Source organism: Columba livia, chromosome 1 (assembly GCF_036013475.1).
Source record: "Columba livia isolate bColLiv1 breed racing homer chromosome 1, bColLiv1.pat.W.v2, whole genome shotgun sequence".
Taxonomy (NCBI): domain Eukaryota; kingdom Metazoa; phylum Chordata; class Aves; order Columbiformes; family Columbidae; genus Columba; species Columba livia.
The window spans coordinates 162109549-162136895 of record NC_088602.1 but is presented as its reverse complement, the minus strand read 5'-3'; the positions used below and the strand labels follow the sequence as shown (position 1 = coordinate 162136895).

General features: G+C 35.8%; 1 protein-coding gene across 1 annotated transcript in view; it reads left to right on the top strand.

The window, feature by feature from the left end:
- The window catches only part of SLC6A15 (solute carrier family 6 member 15), a 35740-nt gene extending 8745 nt beyond the window's left edge, over positions 1–26995 (top strand). The window contains exons 2-12 of the mRNA XM_065041683.1: positions 1528–2003; positions 9884–10041; positions 10533–10659; positions 12549–12730; positions 13920–14030; positions 16918–17159; positions 17262–17454; positions 18420–18612; positions 21229–21388; positions 24015–24177; positions 25626–26995. Of these exons, the coding sequence (XP_064897755.1) occupies positions 1715–2003; positions 9884–10041; positions 10533–10659; positions 12549–12730; positions 13920–14030; positions 16918–17159; positions 17262–17454; positions 18420–18612; positions 21229–21388; positions 24015–24177; positions 25626–25997 (2190 nt within the window). The 5' untranslated portion in view covers positions 1528–1714 and the 3' untranslated portion in view covers positions 25998–26995. The remainder of the gene's footprint in view (positions 1–1527; positions 2004–9883; positions 10042–10532; positions 10660–12548; positions 12731–13919; positions 14031–16917; positions 17160–17261; positions 17455–18419; positions 18613–21228; positions 21389–24014; positions 24178–25625) is intronic.
- Positions 26996–27347: the final 352 nt, after the last annotated feature.

Below are 27347 nucleotides of genomic sequence, written 5' to 3'. Positions count from 1 at the left end.
GTTTGGGCTGACTGCCAGAGCTGGAGATGCTGTGAGGAGGCGGTGACCGGAGGGAGAAGAAAGGTGGGAAGGCAGTGGCGGAACTCTAGGGAATGAATGGAAAGAGGTCAGAACGGAGTTTAGTTGGCAACTGAAGTTCAACTTCCAAATCCTTGGAAACTATTGAAAATGGTAATTGTCCCGTTGGCCATAATGCTGGTGATAGTACTTGTGGTAACAGAGGTCTTGGTTCTGTTGTTGTGAAGTCTCATCTTGATAAACTGGGGGCTGGGTTCCAGTGGCTTAATGTCTTTCCTTCTGGTCCGTCACTGAGGCAGCTGTGAGGTGCTGATCTCTGTTATTGTTCTTGCAGTTCTTGGCTACATGGCAGTTCATTAGAACATGATGCAGCCTTCATCCTATGGACCAGATATTGCATTAAGTCCATAAGAAAAATCTGAAAGGTCTTGTGTATCCCAGAGTAGTTTCTGTTTCTTATCAGTTCTTGATTAGAATCCTTGTGTATTCCCTCTAGGGTTTTCTTGAAGCTTAACACATAATCTAAATCCCTTTTAAGGCTCTTAATTGTGCAGATGGCTTTGCACATACTAGTTTTGTCCCATGTGATTAGTGAAGAATTTCTCAAAAAACTTTCTACCATGGGAACTTACGGTTACCTTCGGTATTGCAGCTGCATGCAAGTCAATATATCTTTTTAAATTATTAATTGTCTTAGAACAAAAACACATATTAAGATGGAGACATTCTTGTGACTGTACATACATGTTTGAATCAGCAGGCTTTCAAAATGGATTTGGTTACAGCTTTTCAGGTGTTTCAGGTATGTTTAATTATTTTCTATTTCTAATAAACTACCTAAAGCATTGAAGCTTATAAGAGATGAGCATCTCTCCTTTAAAAAATAGTGGTGATTATATATTCTTTGAAGAATACAGGAAAATAAGTCACCCTTGCTTTTGAAGCACTAGGAGCACCCTATGTATCAAAATCCTAATTGCTACATGACTTTCTGAAATGATCTGAAAAACTTAATCTACTTTGTTTAAAATATGTTTTAATAAATTCAAGTACATCTCTTGAGTCAGAAAGTAATGTTATTGGGCTCCTAAATTTTATCTAAAGTGCATACCCCATTATGCCTGCCAAGAAGAATCTTATGGTGCCAAAATATGAGCAATTAGCCTATCAGTCTTTAGGAAATAAAAACAAAACCAAGAAAAAAAAACAGCAAAAAACCCCACAAAAAACAAAACAAACAAACAAAAAACACCCAAAGTCAACAAAACAACACAACACCCCCCAAAAAAAACTCAGCAAGTGAATGAAATGTATTCTACATAAATATTTAAGACCAAAACGTGGACTTATTTCCTCCAATTTGGAAGTGGTTTAACTTCCCTTTCTTCTCTGTTTCTCCTCTTGTCAAATCATTGATACAAGCAGAAAAAGGTAAACCAAAGCATATAATTCACAAATTAAGTTTCTTTTGCATAGTAGTATAATATTCTGTTTTATTTTTTTTCACAGATACTTTCAGTAGAACAAACGTTCAGAAACAGAAGTCCTTACTCTTGATTCCCTGTTATCAAGGACTCATCAGGCACCATCTTCAGTCTATTTCTTCATTATTTTTGGCCAAGCAGAGGGAGAGCTTTCTTCAGCACTTGTCCGTTTATCTCAGTTGAACTTCTTTGCTGTTTTTCTCATACTACAAATGCCTAAGAACAGCAAGGTAGTGAAAAGAGAACTAGATGATGAGGTCATTGAGTCAGTTAAGGACCTTCTCTCTAATGAAGACTCTTCAGATGATGCATTTAAGAAGAGTGAACTCATTGTTGATGATCAAGAAGAAAAAGATGCAGATGTTGAAGAAGGCTCAGATGTAGAAGATGAAAGACCTGCTTGGAACAGCAAGCTTCAATATATTCTGGCACAAGTTGGATTTTCTGTGGGACTGGGGAATGTGTGGCGATTCCCATATCTGTGTCAGAAAAATGGTGGAGGTAAGTCTTGTGATAGCTGGTCGTAGATCAATGATGAAGCTAACCTTTCAGATTTCAAGGTTAGCAGAGATATCCACAGTAAAACCTGCTGCAGCATATCAGGTTTTTCTTTTAATTTCTGCCAGAGCCTATAAGGAAAAAGCCATATTCTCTTTATTTAGAGAGACACATCTGTTAAAGTTAGTAGGTTCTTCTAAGATTCCATTTCCTCATTTTAGGGTAGAAAGTTCTTGGTATGATCTTAACTAGAATTCAAGCTAGTGGTTAAGCGAAACACATCTTTATATAGGGGTCGCATTATTTAGGACCTAATTATTGTTATGCTAAAGTGTTCTTTATGGTTCTTGGACAGTAAATCAAGGCATTAAATCTGCATCCACTTTAAAAGCCAAAGCAGTATTTGGTCTTTAGTATTTAGTGGTACTTAGCTTCACACCTTTACTTTTTAAAGATGTAGCTATTAGAATGTTTATGTTCTGTATCATTTCATCATAAGTATGTTGTCAAGATGTAGCCTCTAGACTAATGCATTACAACAGTTTGTTTTATGTAGTTGTGTCCCTTTTGAAAGTCTGTGTTTAGTGTAGTGAGTTAATAATTTTGCAAGCCCATTGGATTCTCCTTTGAACCAACTGAAAAGATATGTTGGTATGTTCCTTAGGTTGGTGGATTTATACCGTGAGGCACTTTTAAAGTTACTCTGCCAGTGAGTGTAAATTAATATCAAATATCAATGTATTAAAGTAATCAATAATTTCACATTTTAGTAAAAAAATAAACAGAAGAAAAACCCTCAAAACAAAAAACACTCCCCAAAAAACAAACACCACAAAAAATCCCCCAAAACCCAACCACCTGGGATTATGGTACTTCATTAACAAAACTTGAAGAAATAGATTGAAGTCATTTGAGGTTGAAATTAAATGCTTTCCCCTGTGTTGCAATTGCAGGGACTTGGAAAAATAGTCTGTGCAGACGTAATGTTTTTCTGCACATGAGTGAGGCAAAGATGTACTTGGCTTTTGACAATTTTTTGCACTTTTCTAGCAAATTGCAGTCTTCAGAACAACAGAGGAAAGCAAGCGATCATTAGAGCTAACGCTTTCTTGGTTTTCAAGTTAGCCATAATGCAAGATGGAGAAGTTGTCACAGAACACTGAAACATGTAAAGTACATTGGTGCCTGTATGTGTGCATGCAGATGAACAGATAATTCTCACAAGTATATACAAGCATAGAGGGAGGGAAGGAGGGAGGGAAACGTCCAAATGCATGGTAAACAAAACTACAGACATACGAGGTTCCAGTTTTCTGCTACACATTCTGTTTCGTATGTTTCGTTCTAGGTAAAATTCAAGTGTTTGTATACAAACTATTGTAAATATCAGTGTCAGAACTGTTCTGTAGTCTTTTGCAGAGAAAGCTTTACTATAAATACCTGTTGAAGTCCCTGAATATAAAGTAAACAGCCTTTCTGTGGATTTGCATTAGAACTGTTTCAGTGGAGTGTATGGCAAGTTTTCCAGTTGCAGTCTTGTCTAAACGTTATTTATTTTCTTCCCTATGTTTAAGCCACTTATATCTGGCAAATACTATCAGGCAAGTGGAGTATATTGCAAATTGGTAAACCAATAAATCTATTCCAAGTTTAAAACAAAAGAAGAAAACATAGTTACTCATTAGTTTCCTTCACAGGTTTCTTCCAAAGCCATCATAAGAGAGAAGGCAAATCCTAACTGTATAGTAATCTTCAGTTTTGTCTTTTTGTTTTTTAAACTTCTGGGACATAAACAACAAAACCAACAAAATAAACATAGGAAAGACACTGAAAGGTTAGCCCAAACAGATGTATATTATTAGAGGGTTTTGTGGAGAAAAAAAATGGGTGTTTACTGCCCTGTTTCTAGAGAGACTAGGTTTGTTTATGGCTATGGTCTGTGGTATGCCAGCACTCCCAACTTAGCTCTGTAATACTTCAGTGAGGTGTCTGCAGTACCATCTTTAAAGGTAACTTGTGTATCACGACACTGCATTAATACTCTCTAGATCTTTCCAATCTCTATTAGTAGGTCTGGTCTGTGCTGCCGAAACAACTGCCTTCACTTTCTTTCTTGTGATCCTTTCACAATTTTTCCTGTTGCTTTAATTCATATAAATTAATAAATATTTAGAGTAATATCTTGTATTTTTTTACTTTCATTTAAGTTACAGCTAGACTGAGCAGCTCTTTGCTTTCTTTCACACTTGGCTCTTTTCCACAAAGAAGTTTGTTGCGACAGGTGAGAGAAGAGGCTGGTACGCAGATGCGACAAACTTCGACCCAGGTGTGGGATGTAGCTGTAACGCAGGAAATATTAAAGAAAAAGGCTGGGAAGAGACTGGGAGTACTCCAGGGTGCTCATTTACTTAGAATGAGAGGCAGGGCTCAAAGGAGTTTTAGGCTCTGCAGATGAGAGGGCCTGAAAGTCTTAGTAAAGTTTTGGGGGACTGACTGTAGATCTCTGCCTTTTTCATGTCTGTCCTTAACCGCAGGTCCCCCTTCTCCCTGGTAGGCAGTGCCCAGTCCCCATCTAGCACTTAAGGCACCTTTTCCACTCTGCAGCCTAACAGATGAAAAAGCTGTTTCTTCCTTGATGCCTCACACAGGTGTTTTGCATTGGGGCTGGGTATACTCTAACCCAGCTTTAAAAGTTTTTTATAATTATCATTTTTACATTATACAGTTTATTTATTATTCCTTATACTATATGAAGACAAATATGTGTGTTTGTTCAGACAGGAATAGTTCCTATATAGCAATTGCATTATCTATGTTAGCATGCAATAGGTTCAAAGCTTCCTCAGCTTCCTCTGGTTGATAGTGAGCCTTAAAAATAAACCACTCATGTCTGCCCAGTCTTGCAATGAGGCTAATAAATATTAGCAAACTAGGCCTATATTTTCCTGCTGCTCATTGCTATCATGTGGTGAATCACTTACGCACCTTTCACGTTTTTCAAACAAAGGAAAAAATTAAAGTTTCATCTCTTTGGTTATTGTTTTCTCCTAGGATTAGTAGAAGTAAAATGGTATTTTCATGAATTAGAAGTAACAGAAGGAAACTAAATTAGCTGTTCTGCTAGAATAAGGGATATGCCAATGAGTTTTATTATGAAGATGAGTGAACATAGTTATCTAAGAAGTGCTAGTGTTGCAGGTGTTATAGAATATCTACGAAGTACTGCACACCCAAAGATTTTGTGTTGCATTTTCCTGAGCATTAACTCATGATTTCTTTTTCTGAAGGTCAGTCTTAAAATATTTCTGTGATGTAAAAGGTCAAAAGGACTAGTAAATGCTAAACAGATAATAGCTGTGAGCAGCAGAGGGAAATCTGTATCAGATTATCTTGCCATTATACTTTGAAAAGATTGACATGGGTTGAGTCACACCAAGAGTTTTTACAGTTAAGAACTCTGGATTTTATACTGAAATAACAGCAGATTGAACAGTTAAGTTCTGTGGTCTTATAAAAAGCAAAGTAGCTGTTGCTGAGAAGTGCTGAGGAAACAGTATGAAATCTGTTAAAGACCTAGTAGTCATTAGAAGCTACAGTCTGATCATCTGTGACAAGCAGAATGGGAGAAAAGCAAGTATTCCGTTGTATTCTAAAACTCAGTATGGATTCAGTGGTTTAATTATTTAGCTTTTGATCAATAATTTATAATCAGTGCCTTGAATTCACTGATGACTTCAATAATACTTTGTGAGTTCTGATTTAAACTACTATCAGAGTCAAAATACAGTTGTACTTCAATGTGCTGAAAATGTTTTAATTTTTGTTTTGCAAGTGTAATTCTTCATTAAAACTAAGGAAATTTTCATCCTTTAAACACAGTTTTGTAAGTAGGCACACCTGAACATATTTAAACTGTAAAAGTTTAGTGACAGGATGATTATTTTATCGGTGGGATAGACTACAAACCTACAGATAAAACATAGAGCCTTTTTATCGGAGTTTTCCTGATAAAAGCAGTTTGTATTTTACAATGGTAAAGAATTTAACTTATAGGAGCTTAGTACACTATATAGTGTTTTGTTGCCCACTTGTCATAACTTTAAACATTTTAACATTCAACATTGAAAATATGTTGATCTTTGTCTGAATATCAGCTTCTTGCTAGTTTTCTGTTATCAAATGTGTCCGGAACTGGAATGTCTCCTCAAGACAGTGGTAAAGCTCACCTTAATTGAGTAAGAATTAAATCAAACACCAGACACTTAATTAAAAGCTGTCACAGCAGCAGTTGAAATAAACCTGGAAAGTTGTTAGATTTTTCAGGTTACATCAAGAATGGCTAGGAGAAGAAAAGCTTTTCTGTGCTATCAAGATGGCATTAGTTATGTTATCTTGCATTATTGGTTCTGAAATTATTTTCCTACTCTTTAATTGCTATGAACCACATCATTTTATGTTGTTTCCTGCCCCCCACCCCAAGCATTTATAACCACTGGTAGTATTCCTCTTCTGTCAACAGTGTTGCAAAATGTAGCACAGATTGTAATACCAAGAGAGACAATCTACCAGTATCCTATTACTGTGCTTGGTTAAATAAAAAAAAGAAATCAAAGCAATGCTGTGTACAGTATTAACATTCACTGGTTCCTGGCATCTTTCATATCTTTGTCATTCAGTCTATTGAAGAAGGATAAGGTGGTGATTTTATTTTTTTTTTTAGGTATTTTTCACTTATGATGTTGAGATGGGCTTTTAATATGAAAGCCGGTGTTTAAGGACAAACTATACACATACACACACACACACACACACAAAAAAAAGAGACTCTGCAGTAGAATACTTTTTTAAGTGTAGGAAGAGAACTGGGAGATCCTAAACTACACAGAATTGTAATATTCAGAACGCTGTTTGGCTGGCAGATATAGTAGACTGTAACTAATTGTAGGATGCTGTCCATAGCCAGCATGTATAGTTTATTGTTCTAATTCAAAGAAAAATGGTCCTTACTCAATATTGTAACTCCAAAGACCCGTGTTTTCACGCCCTGGCAAATAAGAGGCATGCTGAGCTGTTTCCATAGTGATTCTGTTTTATGATGAAGTGAAGATGTCTTACAGTTCTTTAACAGTATGTCTAGCTTCAAGGGAATGCTGAAACAAAATACTTGTTGAGAGAAGCTGTGGTTTCATGCTGGCTGTAGGGCACAGAAGCCCTTTGCAGTTGTGATATACAGTTGTTTAATCCAGCTATGTCCAAACTATATCATACTGAAACTCGTTATGTGCACTTATTTTCCATTATGTCCTTCTTCTGGGGATGGGGCACAAGATCAGAAAGGAGCTTGGCAAGTTTAATTAATCAGAAAACCAGTGCTTCAGGTGTTCTGCACAAGCGCTGCAGTATAGATGTGGACTCTGCTGGCTACCCACACTGAATTACAGGGTTGTGTCATGTATAATGTGATGTGGATTTAACACCACATTTATTTAACTCGTTTAGTTGAATCTAACTGATAAATCTTGCAACTTAAGTTGATACTGCACCATAAAACACCCACCTCAGCCCAGTCTTTAAACATGTGCTTAACTTTGCAGCCTTGTGATTAAGGTTGTGGACTGGGACACTGAAGAGCTGGGTTCAGTTCCTGCTCTAGTACAGTCATCCAGTGGGATACAGGGTAAGTCACTTAGGCCCCAATGTTTTTGAGCTGTTTAGGCCTGTCTCTGCTCAGCTATGCAACACCTGTCTAATTAAGACCTCAGGTATCATTTACAGTAGTGTTAAACTATTTAAAAAACTATGTACTGTTGGCTTTCAATTATGACAAGATTATGATGCCGCATCTTCTCATTTGCATTATGTGTTTACAGTCTACTCTCTCACAGAAATTTTGAGAGAGTGCTGATGATAAATCAAGGGTATATAATGGTATTATTTGTCATATATTCTTAAGACAGATAGTCCCCCTCATTTTGGAATGTGGTTGCTACTCTATTCCTCAATTTTCCTCGTGTTTATTTCCTTCTGTCTCTGTTGTCCCTCTTTTTGTAGTAGAAAGTAAGTCCTTTGCGTTCTTTACGGGATGGCAATGTAGCTGCTACCTCAGTAGGCCGTCCGTACTGTGCTGAAGTGGGTAGATAAGACCATGGTTTGGCTCTGTGAAGGAGTATTGTAAACCTCAAAACTAGAACATTGTTCAGAGCCTGGCATATGTTTTGACCAAGTACTGCTCAAGCAGTATCATTGCATATCATATTATCATGTTAGAGTAAAACACAAGGAGCTATTTCATGCTAACAGCCTATAGATTGTAAGGTAAATAAGATCAATATTCTTTGTCTGGTCCACCTGTAGTTTTTCTTAGATTTACCCTCCTCTGTCTTTTTTCCTACTTTGACTCAACACTGTAGTTACTCCATGTTTAGGATCTTTGTGAGATCTTTATAATGGCAGGCAATGTCCAATTTGTGTGTATTTCATGAAGAGCAAAATTGCAAGTGGACTGAAATAGGTGTGCATGGTGCCAGAAAATCTGAGGTCTCCTGCACAGTTCGGGAAGGTTTAATTTTTCTAAAATAAACTGTGTTCCATGGGACAAGCTAGCTACTAAGGATGTGCAAATGATAGCATATTTTGGTAGACTCTTAAAAAAGCCGTAGGAAGTTGATGCTGGATGAAGGCACATAAAGTAAGATTTAGTTGGAGTTGAGGATAAATCCCAGATCGGTTTCTGAACGTTGCTCAGCTTCTCTCATCACAGGGATGAACAGACTGATGATACAACCTGATAGCTCTGACTCTAAGCTTCTGAGGTGTTCAGATCTTTGCTTTGTAGTTCCAACCTGCTGCAGTCACATCTCTTAAGTGGTTGCAATCAAAGTTCCTAAGCCCTTTGAGTTAGGTGGCCAGCACAGTACTCTAGATTGCAGCATGAGAGCCATGCATTTGAAAATTAGTTGCTACACTGATAGTTGCTGACTCTTAGATGTTTTGTTAGCTCTAATCCTAAATACTCTGCAACAGCAACTAGGAAGTTAGGCTCTGAAATTGTCAGTGCACTTAGTGTATGGATATATTTGCTTGCAATTAGTTTTACTTAAATTGGGGCTGCCTTCTGAAGTTAGAATTGTATATGACCACTTATTGTGAATAAGACCTTGAAAAAAAGGAATTGTTTTACATATATGTGTTTAACAGTGCAGTAACAGTTACATTCTCAAATATGGCTTGAAGGAGAGTTTGTGAGTACTGAAGATCTGGATCTGCAGTACTCCATTTCCACCTCATGTTTCTAGTCTCTGTCTGCAGCCTGGTAGAAGTGGGCTTGTACAGTTTTCTTGCTTAGCTGGATAGAATCATTATACTGTACAGTGTGAAATTCCCTTTCTGAGTATCTGAGGTGCACATGGAGAAATCAACAGGATGGTCTTCTGAAACTGCTTAAGACTGGATGCAATTTAGAATGTTGTATGCATAGTGTGTTCTGCATTTCCTTTATAAATTCAGTCTTGCTGCTCTGTTACAAGTCAAGGTGTAGAGCTTTTTGAGAAATATTGATTCAGCTCCTGATTGCAGCAGTATGTCTCTAAAAAGATGCCCAAAATTTCTCACAAGCAAACAACTAGGTTACATAATAAGTCACTTTCAGTAAGATTTGCCTCAAAATGTTACAGTGCTTTAGAAATCCAATGGCTCTGGGCTTTTCATATCTTACAAGATGTATGGCCAAGATAAAGGTCGAATAGTCTTTGCATGTTATCAAAAAAGCTTTGCAGTGAATGACACTAATTCTAACTCAAAGCTATTAGAAGGTTTCACATTTGCTGTGTCAAGTTCTGACTCTTCTTCCTCTCACCCTGATTTATACTTTGTTCCTTTTGTAGGTGCCTATCTTGTGCCATACTTAGTCTTGCTACTGATAATAGGGATTCCACTCTTTTTCTTGGAGCTTGCTGTGGGGCAGAGGATCCGCCGCGGGAGTATCGGTGTGTGGAATTATATCAGCCCCAAACTTGGAGGAATTGGATTTGCAAGCTGTGTAGTAAGTTTTTAACATGAATTGTGTGGTTTGGTTTCAGTCTGTATGGTTTAGACTCACTGTTTTGCTGCAGGAAAAGACCACTGATTTGTAGCTGGGTTTCAAGATCAGTTGACAATGTTTTGGAAGATCATAAAACTTAAATTAGTACATTAAAAATATGAATACAGATGTGTCTGTAAAACCAGTCAGCTTGTATTTTGTGACTCTTTCGAAATTGGGAACTAGGCAACCAAGTAGTTTTCTGGAGGAAAAAAAGCCTGTAAAAATATAGGTCTTACATAATAAATACAGAGAAAAGTGAAAATTTAGAAAATGTTAGGTACTTCAGTGGGGCAAGACATTCTGCTCTCATTCTGACTTATTTTAGTTACAACTAGATTCAGTGGCTGATGTGCAAAAATATGCAGAAGTTCAGTAAGGATTTTTATATTTTTAAATAAACAAATGTAGTAATCTGTGTAACTTTCTTGATACATCTCTTTTTTTAATAGGTATGTTTCTTTGTGGCCCTGTACTACAATGTAATTATTGGATGGAGTCTGTTTTACTTTTCCCAGTCTTTTCAGCATCCATTACCATGGGACCAGTGTCCTTTAGTTAAAAATACATCTCATACATGTAAGTCCATATTAATGTTATTAAAAATTATATACAATATATAAAATCTGATATTTTCAAACAAAAATGAGAAAAAATACAATTCAAAGGCATATCTGTGGGAAAAAGTGTTGTATCTGAAGCTCATTTTGCATGTTAATAGGATGTCACATTATATACTTGGGAAAAATACAGCAAACCTAAGATAAATACACTGTATTTGGAAAACAACATCACTGTCAACAGCATTTAAAGAGTAATGAAACTAGGAGAGTGGTATTTAGTATGTTGCAGATTAAAAAAAAAGTAAAAATTCTGATCACCGTTTTCTGATTTTGGTACTGCATTTTATGCTTGCTGAAAAACAAAGGTGGAAGAAGGATATTTCTACGTTTCCGTTAGTAAGATACTTCCTGGTGGCAAAGCGAAAAGTGTTGCACTACTAATGAAGCAGAAAATGGAAAATTGTAAACGTCCATGAAATGCATGTGATAAAAGCATTGTTTGCTTTGTAAAGCAATAGAAATGAGATAATTGGTCATTGGTTTGTTGCTGTGATGAGATGGTCTCACATGGACATATACAACAGCATTCAAAGTTCCTTATCCCTTGATTTTGGTTATCCCTTAAAAATTACACACTTTGCATTATTCTTCCTCTTGAAATGTGAAATATTTATTTTAATTTCTTTTTATTTCAGATCTTAAATTTTCTTTAGTTACCTTTTGTGGTTTTTTTACCCCTTTAATAAAGAAGATAACCAGAGGCATTTGAAAAGTTGTACAGTATTTGTATAGTGGCTTTTCCAGAGTTGCTTGCTTGAGTTGTTTGAAATAATTTTTGAATGTTGGCACACACTTAAATTGACTGTATTTCACAATATTGTTCATTGATTGATCCACAGCATTTGTTGACATACTCTTATCCTTCCTAAATATTAATATATAGTGTGTCAGCCTAACTTAAGCAGAGGTCATCTGAACTAAGCTTAAACACAGAAAAGTATTGTATTGTATAACATCCTATCATGTTTGGCAGTTTATTTCAGTGAAGATCTGACACCTGTGATAGATTTCTTAATATTAGCATGTTTTTTCCTTTTCTTTAATTAACCTTGACTCAGGAGTTACCTTAGAGATAAAATGAATAAAAGTAATTTATAAAAAAGTTAAATATTTTATTTGAAGAATTCTTTCTATTTATATGTGTTATAGGTCTAGGTACACAGAATTTCTTAAACTGTTTGGTAATGTGAGTAAAGCAGAATTACTTTATAATTTAAAGAAAAAAACTTCTGGAATAAATATAGCAACTTTCATTTAACATAACGGTGTAGGAGACATTTTTCCTTTTCTCATCACTTTGGTATCATTATGTTATTATTTGATCATTTCTAATAGTAATTAAGTACCTGTTGATTTGAGTGTCGTATTGAAGCAGAATTTGTTTTCCATGTATTTTCAAAATTAATATAGTTTGGTGTTTGATTTCAGAGAGATACTTTTCATGGTATAAAGGTCGGTATCATCTGTAGGCAATCTAATCTTATCTGTGATAAATAGAATATATGTCTTCATCTATGCCTACCTGCTGTTTAGTACTTAAGTGAATATTAAATTTTTCTTAGGACTTGGATTTACCATGTGTAGAGGCACTATCCCAAACACTATCCCAAAAGTGTTTTAAAAAGATATACCAAGAACCTTTCACCAATAGCAGTCACTTCTTTTTTTTTTTTTTTTTTTTTTTTTTGTTAGAGAATGACTTAAGACTCTTTGTGAATTTAGTTTCTCAATAAATGATGACAGTACAATTTGCAGATTTTGGAAATTGATAGAATATTGTTATGAAATGTTAGGAAGATACCTCTGTCTTGAACTCGTTCTCTTCCTGCTAACATCTCTTGACAGTTGTGGAGCCAGAGTGTGAAAAAAGTTCTGCAACCACTTATTACTGGTACAGAGAAGCGCTGAATATTTCCAGCTCTCTGTCAGAGAGTGGGGGTTTAAACTGGAAGATGACTGTCTGCTTGCTGGCTGCCTGGGTCATGGTATGCTTAGCCATGATCAAAGGCATTCAGTCTTCAGGCAAAGTGAGTATGCTGTTTACCTAAATGACAGTGTTTTACTTTGAAACATTTCAAGACGTTTTTGTTCACCACACCCTGTCTTTACTCTCTCACGAAATCTGTGGGAGCAGGTTACAATCTGTGACTCACACCAGTGTTTGTGTGATCTCAAGTAGAGGATGTTAGTAGTTAAGCATTAAAATTGCAGTAATTTTAGTGGGAATGGAGATCTGCAGAACAATAATTTCTGTTCTCTTCAACATAACTGCTGCAAGTAACTTTACCTCAGCTTTGTTGATTTGTTAATGCAGCCTAAGTCTGCATGTTTCTGAATGTGCGAGGAAATAGGTTTCCATGTATACTTACGGTATGATTGCAGTACATTCAAGTCCTCAAAATTCCTTGCCATTTTGCTGTTTATTGTTACTGTCATTGGTATGCATGCTCTGTGATTAATATAGCTGCTTTTCAGCATTCTGGATTGTTTCTTTTGTCTAAAGACTTGACTGTCCCTTTGCATGTGAGCACCTCACCTTGTCTTCTTTCCTGTCCATGCAGTCAGCTGGAGTGGCTACTGTATGATTTGCTATTTCTGTGACCTCTTTAGTGTATTTCAGTTAAAGAAACACATAGCAGGTCTAGCAAGAGAATCATTTCACTAAACTTGAATGTGCAGAATAAATTTGATTTTCCACAATGGAGAATGAAAGATCATGTTTGATTTGTAATTTTTTTGTTTTGGTAGTAGGCATTACTTAGTGATTTGCATCCATTGGTTATGTATTTTCCATTGACTCTTTTCTTCTTCTGAAGACAGAATGAGTTTCTATTCAAGCCGCATATCTTTACCATACTATGTACTCGAATTGAAGTGCGTTTGTAAAGTGAAGCATTTCTAAAACAGTCTACTTCTGTCCTTCTCCTCATCATCTCATTAAATTCACACTGAATTTCACTGGAAGCCCAGCAGTTTGTTATCAGTTAGTCAACACAATGGCAAGCTTATGGTTTAATACAGTACAGATTTTATTTCACTGTCATGTAATTTACTTTCTTCTGGAGAGACAAGGGGAATGGGAAATGTTCTGCATGTTTCTTAGAGAATATAATTATCAATTCAGTCATATATCCAGAGGATACTGAGTAGCAGATGAGGCTATTAAAAATAAAAGTCCATAGATGTAATGTTAAATTTCTTCTTAATGTTTTTCAGATCATGTATTTTAGTTCCCTTTTTCCTTATGTGGTACTTTTATGCTTTCTGATCAGAGGACTGCTCCTTAATGGGTCAGTGGATGGAATTCGTCACATGTTCACACCTAAGGTATGTGCTTAGTTTTTTGCAGTGTATTGAAATTTCAGTGGCAATTTGACCATCTGTGAATGCTCTCATTTAAGCTTACTGTCTTCATAGAACATTTGGCCATATTCTTCTTTGGTTAAATTACAAAATTGTTGTTGACCTCAGTGGCATAATGTCAAGCCCTAAGGTCCAAAGGCTCTAAGTGTTCCAAGGGTCTGTGTAGAGTTACTTCCCTGATGTTTCAGAAATGAAAGCCAAATAAGAAGATGATTAAAGTCAGTGCACATAGTAGCTAATGCCAGTTGACAGGGTGTTGTCAGTTGTTTTAATTCAAGGTGTTCTGAGTCTCTGGAGAACTGTCATTTTATAAAAATGACCTTTATTAGCTATCACATTGTTATTTCTTGCATTGTGATACACAGTCGTGCTCTGCTTCACTCACTGTCATCGCTTTAGAGAGTCGTGGTTCTGCAGGCACTTGCAGGCTGCTCAGGCAAATTTGGGGAAATCTGAGGAACAGAGAAATGCAATGCTTGTTGACAAAGTGGAAGTCTATAGCAGAGACAGAATAGAGACCTCTTGAAGTTATAAATAGGTTTCTCAGCCGCAGTATTAATCCTTTCTTTAACTGGAAGAGTACCACTAGATACTGAGGGAAAGTAACCACTGAAACTCCCTTCAAATACCAACATCTCTTTCCCCTTCACTATTTCATCTTTCTGGAGTTAGACCTAAAATAAGTTGCAGCTGATGTTTACTTTTTAGTTAGGTTATTACTTAATCATACACTTGTTTCAAGTGTTCAGATAAACAGTCTTGAAAGGAAAATTGGTTTTAATTTCTTCTACTGGTTTCCAGTTCAGTATCTCAGAATTTAAGTTGTGGCTTAAATTTGAGGCTAGGAGGCCTATGTGTCGCATACAGTATCATTGAATATAAACCTTCAAGAGTATTTTCATTATAGTTTCTGATTGTTTCTGTACTTGAGCACTAATGTGGACTGTAGGTTTTGTGAAACTACCTGGAGGAATTCAGTTTCGCCCACCAGTTGCAGTTTCCATTTGTTCCATTGTGCTCAGTTTCTTTTGGCAGGCAGTCATGCTGTAAAAATGGTTGCTAAAATGATCTAGGTTGAAAATAATCCAGGTAAATAGACATGAAGCGAGAGGTAGAGACACCTTTTCAGCCTCGATTAGTTCAGGAAGTGGCCACATTTTGACCACAGAGATCATGGCATGCTCTCACAGAGGAATTGTGTCAGCACAGCAGAGGGCTGGCACATGTTGGTGCAGCTGTGAGAGCACAGGCCTAATGAAGAGAATTGCTTTTTTTGGCATGTCTGAACAAAGCAGAAATTCTAAATAATAGCCTTAATGAAAAACCTAAAGAAAGGTATATGAAAAGTCTGCAGAAGTCAACTAGTGCAATGAAATTGTAGTGATTGTATGAAGCTTAAATACAGAGCCACCAAAATTTCACAGAAAATACCTTATAATATCAAATCAGTTAGAAACTTATTTTGAAATGCTAAGCAATGTGTATCTGAGAACGTCCTGCCTTTGGTCATACCAAATAATATATTGCAGAAAGCAAGTATTTTGATACTTAACGCATTTACAGATTTGAAAATTAAGACTATTACTCGAGCTCCCTCTAGTGGAAAAGCTGTAGCACGACTGTGGGATACAGGCAGAGTGAACCACGAGCAATAGCTACTTGTGCATTGTAATGATAACAAAAAATTTTAAGTCAGGAACAAGTTTATTGTCATAAACACTTTTCTTTTTTTTAAGTATGTTGTATTTTAGCTATATGTAAAAGAATAAAAAGGTAGCTGCTATCTATCTATAATAAATATGATACCTTTATGGGAAACTGGAAATTTTTTCAGAATGTTATCATAACAATAGCAGATTTATATTTTTTTCTCAGAGTAAGATAGTCAGTCTTCTGATACTGGCACCTGTGCTGATGCTTTTTAGTTTTACTCTTTTTGATAAGCCAAAAAAAAAAAAAGAAAAAGGCCAAACCTAAACACCAACAAAACCGAAACATTTGAAAAAGTGAGGTCTTTCACTGTTAAATGAATGGAGGCTCTGAATCAACTTGAGAAAATTTAGTGTTTAAAATTCACATGTGCTTCTTTTTTATGATTCAGAATCTAGAAGGATCTGAGATAGATGATGACTCATAACTTTAACAAAGATGTTTCTTGAAGTATGGTCATCTGAAAGAGCAACACAGTTCAATTTTTTAATAAAGAGCTTAGTTGTCCCTCAAATACATGACCTGTTTAACTTAGGGTAAGTTCAAGGCATCTAGCTAAGGGAGATTTGACTTGTGAACTATAAAGATTATGGTGGCCAGCATTTATTTCACGTGTTGCATTTTGCTTTGTGTATTTGCATGTAATAGAATTCCATGTAAGCATGTGTTTCTCATAGTCACTTTTTTAAAAAAAGTAGCAACAAAACAATGTTCCACATACTTACTGCATGTATAAGAGCGTTGATTATCCTGCAATAACTATTAATTCTAACAACTGATAAAACGTACTGTAAAATAACAAATACAGTAAATACTGTAAAATATATATATTCTCTCATATTTCACAGTATAATTAGCTGCTAGTTCAGTTATATAGGTAGTGTCACATTATTGGGAACGTATTCCATTTCTCTTTAAGGATTATATAATGTAAAATCCATAGAAATTCTGGCCTGTAAGTTTGCTCAACTTTAGATATCACATTTAGCTTTCATTGTATCATAATGAAAATACATTTGTAGTGTAGTGTAGTATTAGCATTTTGTGATGTAGGTTGTCTTCCTGTTTTTTTTTCTGTTGTCTTTTCATATAATAGAAATGCATTTTATAGCTGACATATATTATATCTAATTTCAAACAGCTTGAAATAATGCTGGAGCCCAAGGTCTGGAGAGAAGCTGCTACTCAGGTGTTCTTTGCCTTAGGGCTTGGATTTGGTGGAGTCATTGCCTTTTCAAGCTACAACAAGAGAGACAACAACTGCCATTTTGATGCTGTACTGGTGTCCTTCATCAATTTTTTCACTTCTGTGCTGGCAACTTTGGTGGTGTTTGCAGTTCTGGGCTTCAAAGCCAATATCATAAATGAAAAATGTGTTATCCAGTATGAATATCCATTTATTTTCTTTATTATTTTTATGGTATTTCATTTATTAATTAGCACAGATCATAGAGTTTGATTTCTCTGTTTTATTGTGTTTTACAGAAATTCAGAGAAGATTTTAAAACTTTTGAAAATAGGCAATCTGAGCCAGGATATGATCCCACATCATATCAATTTCTCAAGCATTACAGCAGAAGATTACAATTTAGTTTATGACATTATTCGGAAAGTTAAAGAAGAAGAGTTTGATTCTCTTGGTCTGAAATCTTGTCAAATTGAAGATGAACTTAACAAGGTGAGATTAATAATTAAGCCTTAAATGCAGAGATTATGAACAAATGAATACTTGTAAGTCTAAAGTAAACTGTGAAGTATGCTTACACAGAGTATCAGCACAGTGTATTTATGAGCAGTGCACCTCTAGAAATCCGTATGGAAACATGGTTCTGTACAGGGTCACATTCCGTCTCTCTTGAGGACTTTTTGATCCCATGTCTTAATATAGTCTTCACTGATTTATAAAATACTCTGGTTGTTATATTGCTCTCCCCAGGAGGTTTTAAAGTTCCATATTTAGAAGAGTTGAGCGTGAGGATTTTTCCGAAGACTAAACAGAGCTATACCTATTCAACATCTCAAGCTGACGTTTTCCAATGTTAAGATTATTAAATATTAATACTACTTCACTAGAAAATAAAAAAGTTATTATTTACTTATTGTGTAATTGCTTAATGAATATCATCCTGTTTTGAAATCTTTACAGTTATCCAGATCTGTAAAAGAAGAGATATTTTTCTATCTTTTTCAAAGGATCTTCCAGTTTTAAACACTGACTTCTATGTAATTGCACCAGTATCTGAAGCTAAAATGTCAAATTTTTGACATTGCAGGTTTTATACTGTTCCTGCCATTTAAATTTGAAACAAATAGATATAAAAATGAGGTCCTATATATACTTACTGGAGAGAACAAAGTGTATTTTGTAGCGGTCCTGTATAATAGCTCCCAGGCAAAATTGTCGGTGAAAGAGAGGAAGAAGCTGTTGTTATCAGTAAAGTTACAGCTTTTCAGCCAAATCCAGTATTTCAGTAAATAGTATTAAGTTTGCAGTTTTGGAAGGATCACGTGTTAGATAGCAGCTTCCCACTCTAACTTAACGATGTAATCAATGACATTGCATGAACAGCAAGAAGTCAGACCATGGCACTAGAAAAAAATACTGTCCATAAATAATAACATGGATTTTTTTCTCATTGACAGGCGGTTCAAGGAACTGGTTTAGCTTTTATTGCCTTTACAGAAGCAATGACTCACTTCCCTGCTTCGCCCTTCTGGTCAGTCATGTTCTTCCTTATGTTGGTAAATTTGGGACTTGGAAGTATGTTCGGAACCATTGAAGGCATCATCACACCCATTGTTGATACCTTCAAAATCAGGAAGGAAATTCTTACGGGTGAGTTGCACAAGCTTTATTTTCTCACTGGAGCAGTAGGCTAAATGTTTTTTTTTTGAGAGTATGGAGTCCTGTTTTTTTACATGAAAATTTTCAGTGCTGACATTTTACAGAGCAATAAATCACTGTATACCAGACTGTACTTCCATGCACAGGCACATTACTATCTGCAAGTAAAACCTTTTCCCGAATGCTACAAGAGCAGGAAGATCCTAGAACTCTAAATTTAATGGAGAATTTCTGGTAAAAGTTTCTGTATGGGCAATCCTTGTGAACTCTTCCAGAATACTTTCTGTTATAGCCCATGTCACAGATCAGAGAAACAAAACAAAAGAATGAAAATACATTGCAAATTACTACAGATTACTCCTAAGTAGGCCAATGAAATCTTAATTTATGCTGAAATGTTTACTATGTTAAACATTAGTACAATTAGTACAGTAGCTCTGATTGTCTTGTCGCCGTTTCTCTTTTTGAGCTAGAACGTCAGCATAAAATGTGAAAGTTAGGTTTCTGAAAATCTTCAGGACAGCTGCAGGGGACAGAAATTTGGATTTCACATCTATACCTGTGACAGGAGAAGCAGAAAATAAAAAATATAATAAGTATTGTAATGTTATCTGACTCTATTAAGGAAAGAATATATTTTTTAAGAGTTAACCCCTGATGCAGCAGAGCACTGCTCTTTCCTGACTGCTAAGTATTTAGATAATAAGTAATATTTAACAGAAGACATACATTTTTTTTTTTTAGTTTGCTGTGCTAGCTCTAAGAAGAAAATTCTTCATAAACATTAATAAATTGATTTTTCAGAAGTCCTAACCTGTTGACCACTTTTTTGTAAATTAGTTCTTAAATTCTGATTGCATAACCAGTGTGACATTTAGAAATTGACTCTTTTCCCTAGATGTATATGCAAATATAATGGTATATAGTCATTACTCTGGAGTAATGAAGCGTTTTACAGTAATTCCTTGAATTACTGTAAAATTACAGTAAGTTCTTGAATATTCAAGAATTGCATTTCTCTGGTAAAGTTTTGAGTGTTACGCAGGCATGATTTTTGATGAACTTGGTTACAGTCAAAGGATTTTGACTTCCAATTAACTTATAAAACTGAAATGCCTTTTTTTTTTTTTTTTTTTTCATGCAGTATCAGTGGGATTTAAGGATTATGCCTGCACTAGAGTTTGTGCTCAGAAATCACAGATTTTCAAGTTTTGCAGAAGTGTGAACACAGTTGCAACATTTTGCAAAAAAAAAAAAAGTCCCTGTTGAGTTCAGGGAAACCAACTCTTGCTTAAACTTATTTTGTGTTCAGGTATTTCCAAACTGGATTCCACATGTGTATGTGCTAAGTTTTGATGAGTGTAACCACCAGAGCCTTAGTTTACAACTAAAGATGCACTTTTTTGAGGTGTAATGGTAAGACATGATGGGAGAACACAAGAATGACAGAGATTTCTAAATTCACGTACACATGGTTCTGATGGTCTAATTATTTTCTCAGGGTCAGTAATAAAACTCAGTGTGATTAATGAGAGTAAGTTGTTTGGAGAGATTCTAGCTTTGTTCTGGTTATGTCACCTTGTGTTAGGAGTTCACATCAGTTTGTAATCACCTCTTTATTTCTAAATTTCTGTTCTCTGAAAGTCATTATAACAGTAGTTGTGACAAGGTTGAAAAAAGTGATTGGTCTTATGCGACAGTATTTAAAAAGGTGTCATTGTCTTCCTTTCACTACTTTAATCAATACTAATTTATTATTTGGGATTTATGCAGTGGGTATATTCTGTCAGGGTATTTTGTGCTTTGGCCCAAATTCATTTCCCCTAATTTTAGGCTGCTTAGGTGTGTCCTTAGCCTACATTCTCAGTGGAAGGAAAAGAATAGCTCTTGAAGTGGAAGAATCACTCTTACTGGTGTTAAACGTACATTTGATTTCACAGCTTATTTGAAATGTGACTTATTTTATGGCTAATTAAGCATTCAGTCCTATTTTGGATGAATTTAGTAGGAAAAAAATATAGAGATTCATTATACAGGATTAAATATTCAATAGATATATTTCAGGTTGTCCCTAAGCAAAAGAAGGGCAGAAATTTTATTGCTTAGTGCACAAATACATTTAGACAGATTCTAATGGAAGTTCATGCTGTGAATGATCTAGGGGAAGCCTATCCAGCCTTTTTATTTTTTAGGATCATAGTCTGAAACTTCAGTTCTTTTCACTACTAAATTGCAAAAAGTGTTCCAGTGACCAAGTAACATGATATATGATGTTTAGCTTACTAGTTCTGTTTATTTTAGCCTTGCATTCACGTTAAATTAAAAATTAAATGAGAAATAGTCACTTGATTAATCTCTGCTGCTTATTGAGGACTACTGTAATAGGGCAGTTCCAGTGATTCTCATTTCATAAGTTTTCTCTTATGTAGGGAATAGCTAGGATTCCTAATATTCTTATAATTGAGACCCCCCAAAAGGGATAATTTTATCAGCTTTGGTTATATGAAATAATGTGTGTTATATCTTTGCTGTTTCAAACTTTCCATTTCCTCTTTGTCTATGGAACTTTGTTGTACTTACAGCTCACATTTCTCTCCTTTATTCCAGTCATCTGCTGCTTGGTAGCATTTTTTATTGGCCTGATTTTTGTGCAGCGCTCTGGAAATTATTTTGTGACAATGTTTGATGACTACTCAGCTACTCTGCCCCTGCTAATTGTTGTCATTTTGGAGAATATTGCAGTCACCCGAATTTATGGCATAGACAAGTAAGTGAAGGAAATGTGTCTCCCTGTCCATATCAACAGTATTCATTACAATAATTATTACTGTTTTAATTATATGGCATGAAGTATTTGCGATATACACACAAATATAGGCAAGTAGAAAGTGGGTCAATCTGCGAGGTGAATCTAGCCTATTTTTAAGAACAGGTTTGGAGCAAGATATACTGCATCAGGACAGTGTAGCAGGATCCAAAGAGCGATTGCAACAGATCCAGAGAGAGGATAATGCAGTAAAAGAGGCAAAATTAGAGTGTTAGAAACGAGGCTGGATACACAAGTATGAGGAATTTATATAGAAATAAGGCAGCAAGAGGAACATTTCAAGAAGTAATAACCATGGTCTAAGCAGCAGATGAGGATGAGTATTCTGACCAGATTGACAGTATTCCAGGAACAAAGCAAATTCTCCTCTAATGGCAGTAACAATAAGAAAGTTTGAGTTTATGAACTGCATTTAATTTGGGGTTGTTGTAGCAATTAATTGTTCTTGGCATTAGTTGTGAGAGGGGAAATAGAGGAAATGATAGCAAAGAATAGGGTCAAAACTTACTTGGAAGCAGCACAGTTGACAGTGAATTTAAGTGACCTTCTATCAGTGATGGCTGAAGAGGAGAGACCAAGTCCTAATTTTTTTACTTCATATGGCTGAAATCAACAGAATGAGTTCACCAAGTGAGATCAGTGTGTGCCACACTTAAGGAACAGAAGAGTTTATATAAAAAATAACTCTTGCCATCCACAGATAAAACGGAGTGTGCTATACTAGCATGCTGAAGTAATTTAAACATCTGTGATTCCTTTGCATGTACAAAGGGTGACATAGAATGGGTGGTTTTTCATTTGAATTTTCACTTGTACAATCTGAATAATCAGCTAGTCCCTCGCCATAATGAAATAAAAGTATAATAAGAAAATTTAATTTTATGATTTCCAGACATTTTTTTCTGGTTTATGCAAGTAGTGTCTGGTCTACTTACTCATTAAGGGAGAAAATTCTCACTTGGGCCACATGTATAATTCTGTATTTGATCACATAGACGTGAGAACACCATGTACTTGTTTTCACACGTGCAAATAAAAGATGCAACAGGTGACCTGGGTAGGTAATATTCAGTCAGGTAGCTCCACTTTGAAGGGAGGCAAACATGCCAAAGTCAGCAGCTTACCTGTGAGGAATAGCTAAAACATGGTAATACTGTGCTTCTGAATCAGAGTGTAGTTGATTCATGTTTTCAGAAGGGGTTCTTACAGGATATAGTGAAAAGTAGACAGCCAAATTTCTCATTCATAGTGGCCACCTGAATCTCCCTCTGGAGTATTCCTAATACTTCTTCTGAAACATAATTCTCCAGAATATCCCTCTTCAGGAACATAGCATTCTTGTTGGCAAAAACTGCCAGAATCAACAACTACAGGTTGTCATTGGCTGTGATAGCACCAAGGGGTCTTTCTCATAGATGAAGATCCATATGTGTCTTATTAGACAGAATATCTTTGATCAGATAGGAAAAAAAAAAATATGTATCCAAAGGGGGTACAGCTAAAAGGATTAAAAGAAAAAAGACAAAAATGTGAATCCCTGTAGCCAAGAAGGAAAATCTGTCACACTGGAATGAGTGCTAAAGGAGTTTGGTAGCTTTTAAAGAGAATAAGTAGGATGGAAAGATTTTAAAGTGAAGATAATACATTTATGTTTAACTGGGTGAAGATCTGGAGAACCCAGGAAAGAAAAGGCTATCTATAGAGGGCACACTCCATTTGTAAATACAGGTTCTTTATAACAATGTGTTTCATTGCAGTGTAAACAAGGGATAGAATACCCCAAATTATGCAGCTCAAAAAAATTTTTGAGAGTTTACATGGCAGTAGCTTCAAATGTGTAACTGCTTTGAAAACATATTTGTTGCTAGAAGAGTTTTTTTGAGGCACACATTTCAAAAGGGAGTGGGACCACAATGGAGTTAAAACAGAATCAATGCTTGTGCACACTCCAAAATAATTAATTCTAAAAATATTCTCTTTTTCTACTGGCTCTGGAACCATGTACTCCTCCGTCAAGAGTACAAAAATAGAAGTTGTGTTCATGTCATAAATTGCAATTTTGAGGCATAAAGAGGCAGATTTAAAACTTCACAAAGTTTTATTTCAGCAACTTACATGATGCAAATGATAGCTTATGCATAAAGATATTTTTTTATACTGCAGCACACATGGTAGGTTCAAAATTAATTTTGCAGAATCTGTAAGATGTGCTGGTTGTATATGTCCTCAAAAGTAATGACACATGCCTTAGTAAACAACCCAGCAGACAATATACAAAGATGTGAAAAATAACCCTATAATAGAAAGTTGAGTTTAAGTATCTTTCCAGCATGGTTCAGCCAGTGTACTAAGGCTCTGCGCTGTGTAGTGATTCCTTCTGTTCATCTGTTCTGAACTAGTAATACAAGCTTTATTTTTCAGCCCATCAAGTAATCTAAACTGCAGCTGTTTATATACATGCATTTTTCCAGTGTGTCTGTTCCCTCAAATTAGATGCTTTGTATCAGTTATAGTACTCGAAATCTCAGCGTATGTGCTAACAATAACCTTTTATTCCCTTCTACAGATTTATGGAGGATTTGAAGGATATGCTTGGGTTTTCTCCAAGCCAGTATTATTACTACATGTGGAAGTATGTTTCACCTTTGGTATTGTTATGTTTGCTGGTAGCTAGCGTTGTCCAAATGGGATTAAGTCCTCCTGGCTACAGTGCTTGGATTGAAGATACGGTATGTACATACCAGATGCCATCGCCATCATAATAATCATATCTGAAGTCTTTCAGAAGTACATTAAAAGACAAAAAATTGCAATTAGAAATTCAAAATCAGTGTAAATGATGACTTTTTTTTCAAGTAACTAGGGTAAAACAAACCATTTCCTAATTTTAGAGTACTTCTGCTTTAAAAGATAACTGCTTGACACAAACCTTCATGCTTTTTGTGACTTGAAGTTTGTTGATGTATGTTGAAGAAATTCTTAAGGGTGGCAGAGGTGGTTCACTTTCATTAAATCTTATTTTATTGCAGAAAATAGTTGGGTGATAACAATAAATCATTTCAGATATCACATCAATTTTTATGTGGAATTAAGTATTGAGGTTTAGCCATGTCATATATTTTCTCGTTTGGGAACACATATCACATTGTAGGTAACAGCTGCATTAAATCCTGCCTCTAATAGGAATGTTTGATTTGTAAAAAACTTATCTTTACAAACTGCAGAGTCAGTGCTGCATGTTGGCCCCAAAAAGAGATTCAATGAAGGTAACTCCTAAGAGTTGTGCTAATTTGTAGGCTCATCAGCCCTCAGCTGTTTCTACAGGTTTGTAACACGCAATACAGGGAGTGAAAAATGTCAGATAAATGAATGTCAGAACCGCTTCTGAATGGACAATTATTGAAACTAGTCAGGGCAGTGGGGGGGAAATTGGAGCAAAGACAGGTCAAGTGTAAATACAAGAGGCTGGCTTTACTGTAGATAGACCAGACAACCGCTACTACTTTCTCAGGATTCTCAGAAAAATGCTCTTGTTATGTTTGATTATTGCCCTCAAAAATTAGGAAGAGAAATACCTTAGAATACCCAACATACTGTTCCTTTCTATGTACACAACTAAATGTTAATTGAGCTACTAGGCAAACAGTCTGTTGGCCAGTGATTCATGGATGCAGCAGAGGTATGAGGTGCAGTCATTACCCCTGTAAATCTGTTGTGGTTTGCATGAAGTTTATACAAAGTGGGACAATTACACAGTGTGATCTAAGTCCCTCTGTAGACCCAGCTATTAACCTACAGAACAAGGAGTTATTTTCTAGGCACAGTTAGACACCACTGCATACTTGTCTCTTCTGAATGTCCTTTAAAGTATTGGGGAACAACTACAGTCAAATAGAAGAAAGCCTAATGTGAAAATCTTGATTTGGGCTCTACTGTAGTGCTTTGAGCACCTTGGAAACTGAGGGACAATGTTTTGGTCCTGTTCACTGCCAGAAAGATAATAATCCTACATCTCCATGACTGCTCAAATTTGAGACCTGTAGTGGTGCCCACATCGTGGGTGCAAGGTGGCAAAAAAATCTATATGTGTTTGAAAGCGGCACATGTTGGTGAGGACTGCAGACATGCTCTTTTTTAGGTAAATATGTATTAATAGTTTTTCTTTTGGGTTGCTCAGGCTACAGAAGAGTTCCACAGCTATCCAACGTGGGCAATGATTGTCTGCATATCGCTGATGGTATTGGCCATATTGCCTGTTCCAATAGTCTTCATGGTGCGCCGTTGCAACCTTATCGATGACAGCTCTGGTAGCTTGGCATCTGTATCCTACAAAAGAGGCCGGATAATAAAGGAACCTGTTAATCTGGAGGGAGACAATACAAGTCTGATTCATGGGAAGAGTCCAAGTGAAGTGCCATCTCCAAATTTTGGCAAGAACATATATCGAAAACAGACTGGATCACCAACTCTGGATACTGCACCAAATGGACGTTATGGTATTGGGTACCTGATGGCAGACATGCCTGATATGCCGGAGTCTGATTTGTAACTGCAGAAAAAAAATAGTGTTTGTTTCTCCTCCCTCACTGATCATGGCTCTCCTACGAGAAGTGGTCAGCTTCGCTTACTAGGGTGTGATCTCAGGTGCTCCATAGCGTCAGTCTTTAAAATGTCATGACTGTACGTACAGGTTGAGAAAACTCCCTTTGGATTAATTCTCTGGGTTTTTGTTTGCACTGAAGTGAACACATTCAAAATCAATGGCAGCCTACACCTGTCAGCATAGCCAAGAATTTGATTTTTAAAATGAATTGCTACATTTAAAGCTTTCTATCTTAAAGCCCAGGTCTCACTCAACTGATAAAATAATTCTAAGGTAATACCACTGAAAATCCTTTTTTTCTGCTTTCAGGTTAACTCCCCAGTATTAAAAGTGAGCTCAGAAGTAGTTCACCAAACTTGTGTTTGTGCAAACACTTGTATATACCTTATGTAGATATGCTGTACTTATTTTGTTAGCACTGATTAATTACTTAGGCTATTAGCTGAGTAAAAAACAAACCTGCAAGCTATTTTCTTATGTAATAGCTGTATAGAGCAATAGTATTAGAAAATCAAGGAGCAGACTTACAGGAAGGTGAGGAGAGATTCCCTGTTCATTGGGGACTGCATAGACTGTGGCTGTATATTTTGTGTAAAATATTTGCTTTTTCAGTGTGAAAACAATGTAAGAGTGAGTCACTCCAAGAATCTTAAGGATTGTGCAGATTCTGCATTTTTTTCTATGCTGTGTACCTAAAAAAGACCTTCTTGATATTTATTGTGGTTACAAGATTACATATATATTATATTTATATAATATACTTGTAATGTAAATATGTATATTATTCTGTATGTAATAGTTTCAAAAGTTAAAGCAAGATGGCTTTTTTAATTAGTCTCCTTCAGTTTTGCTTCTGTTTTATGCAGTTATTTTTTTTCAGTCAGTAATTGTTGAGAACTGTATGGCATTACATTTTAACCTATGAATAAAGAGATGACAAGGTATTTCTCTGTAATTTCCTAATACACCTGTTATAACACAACCCACTTTTCCCTCAGCTGGACTATCTCAAAGAATAACATTTACCAACTTAATAGAGATGCTAAAAGAAGCTGAAAACAAAAAATGCTAAATGGTTATCTTAACTATTGTACAACTACTTGTACTCTGAATACAGTAGTTGAAGTAGTGCTGTAAAGTGACATGATATGCTGGAATCTAGTACATGATTTATTGCTTACCTTAAAGTTCGGCATAAACTCTGACTTTGCTACCTATAATAAGGAAAGGGTAGAACTTAGTTACATTGTCCCACCATCAGATGAAGAACCAAATTACTTCATCTGAGGTAAATGG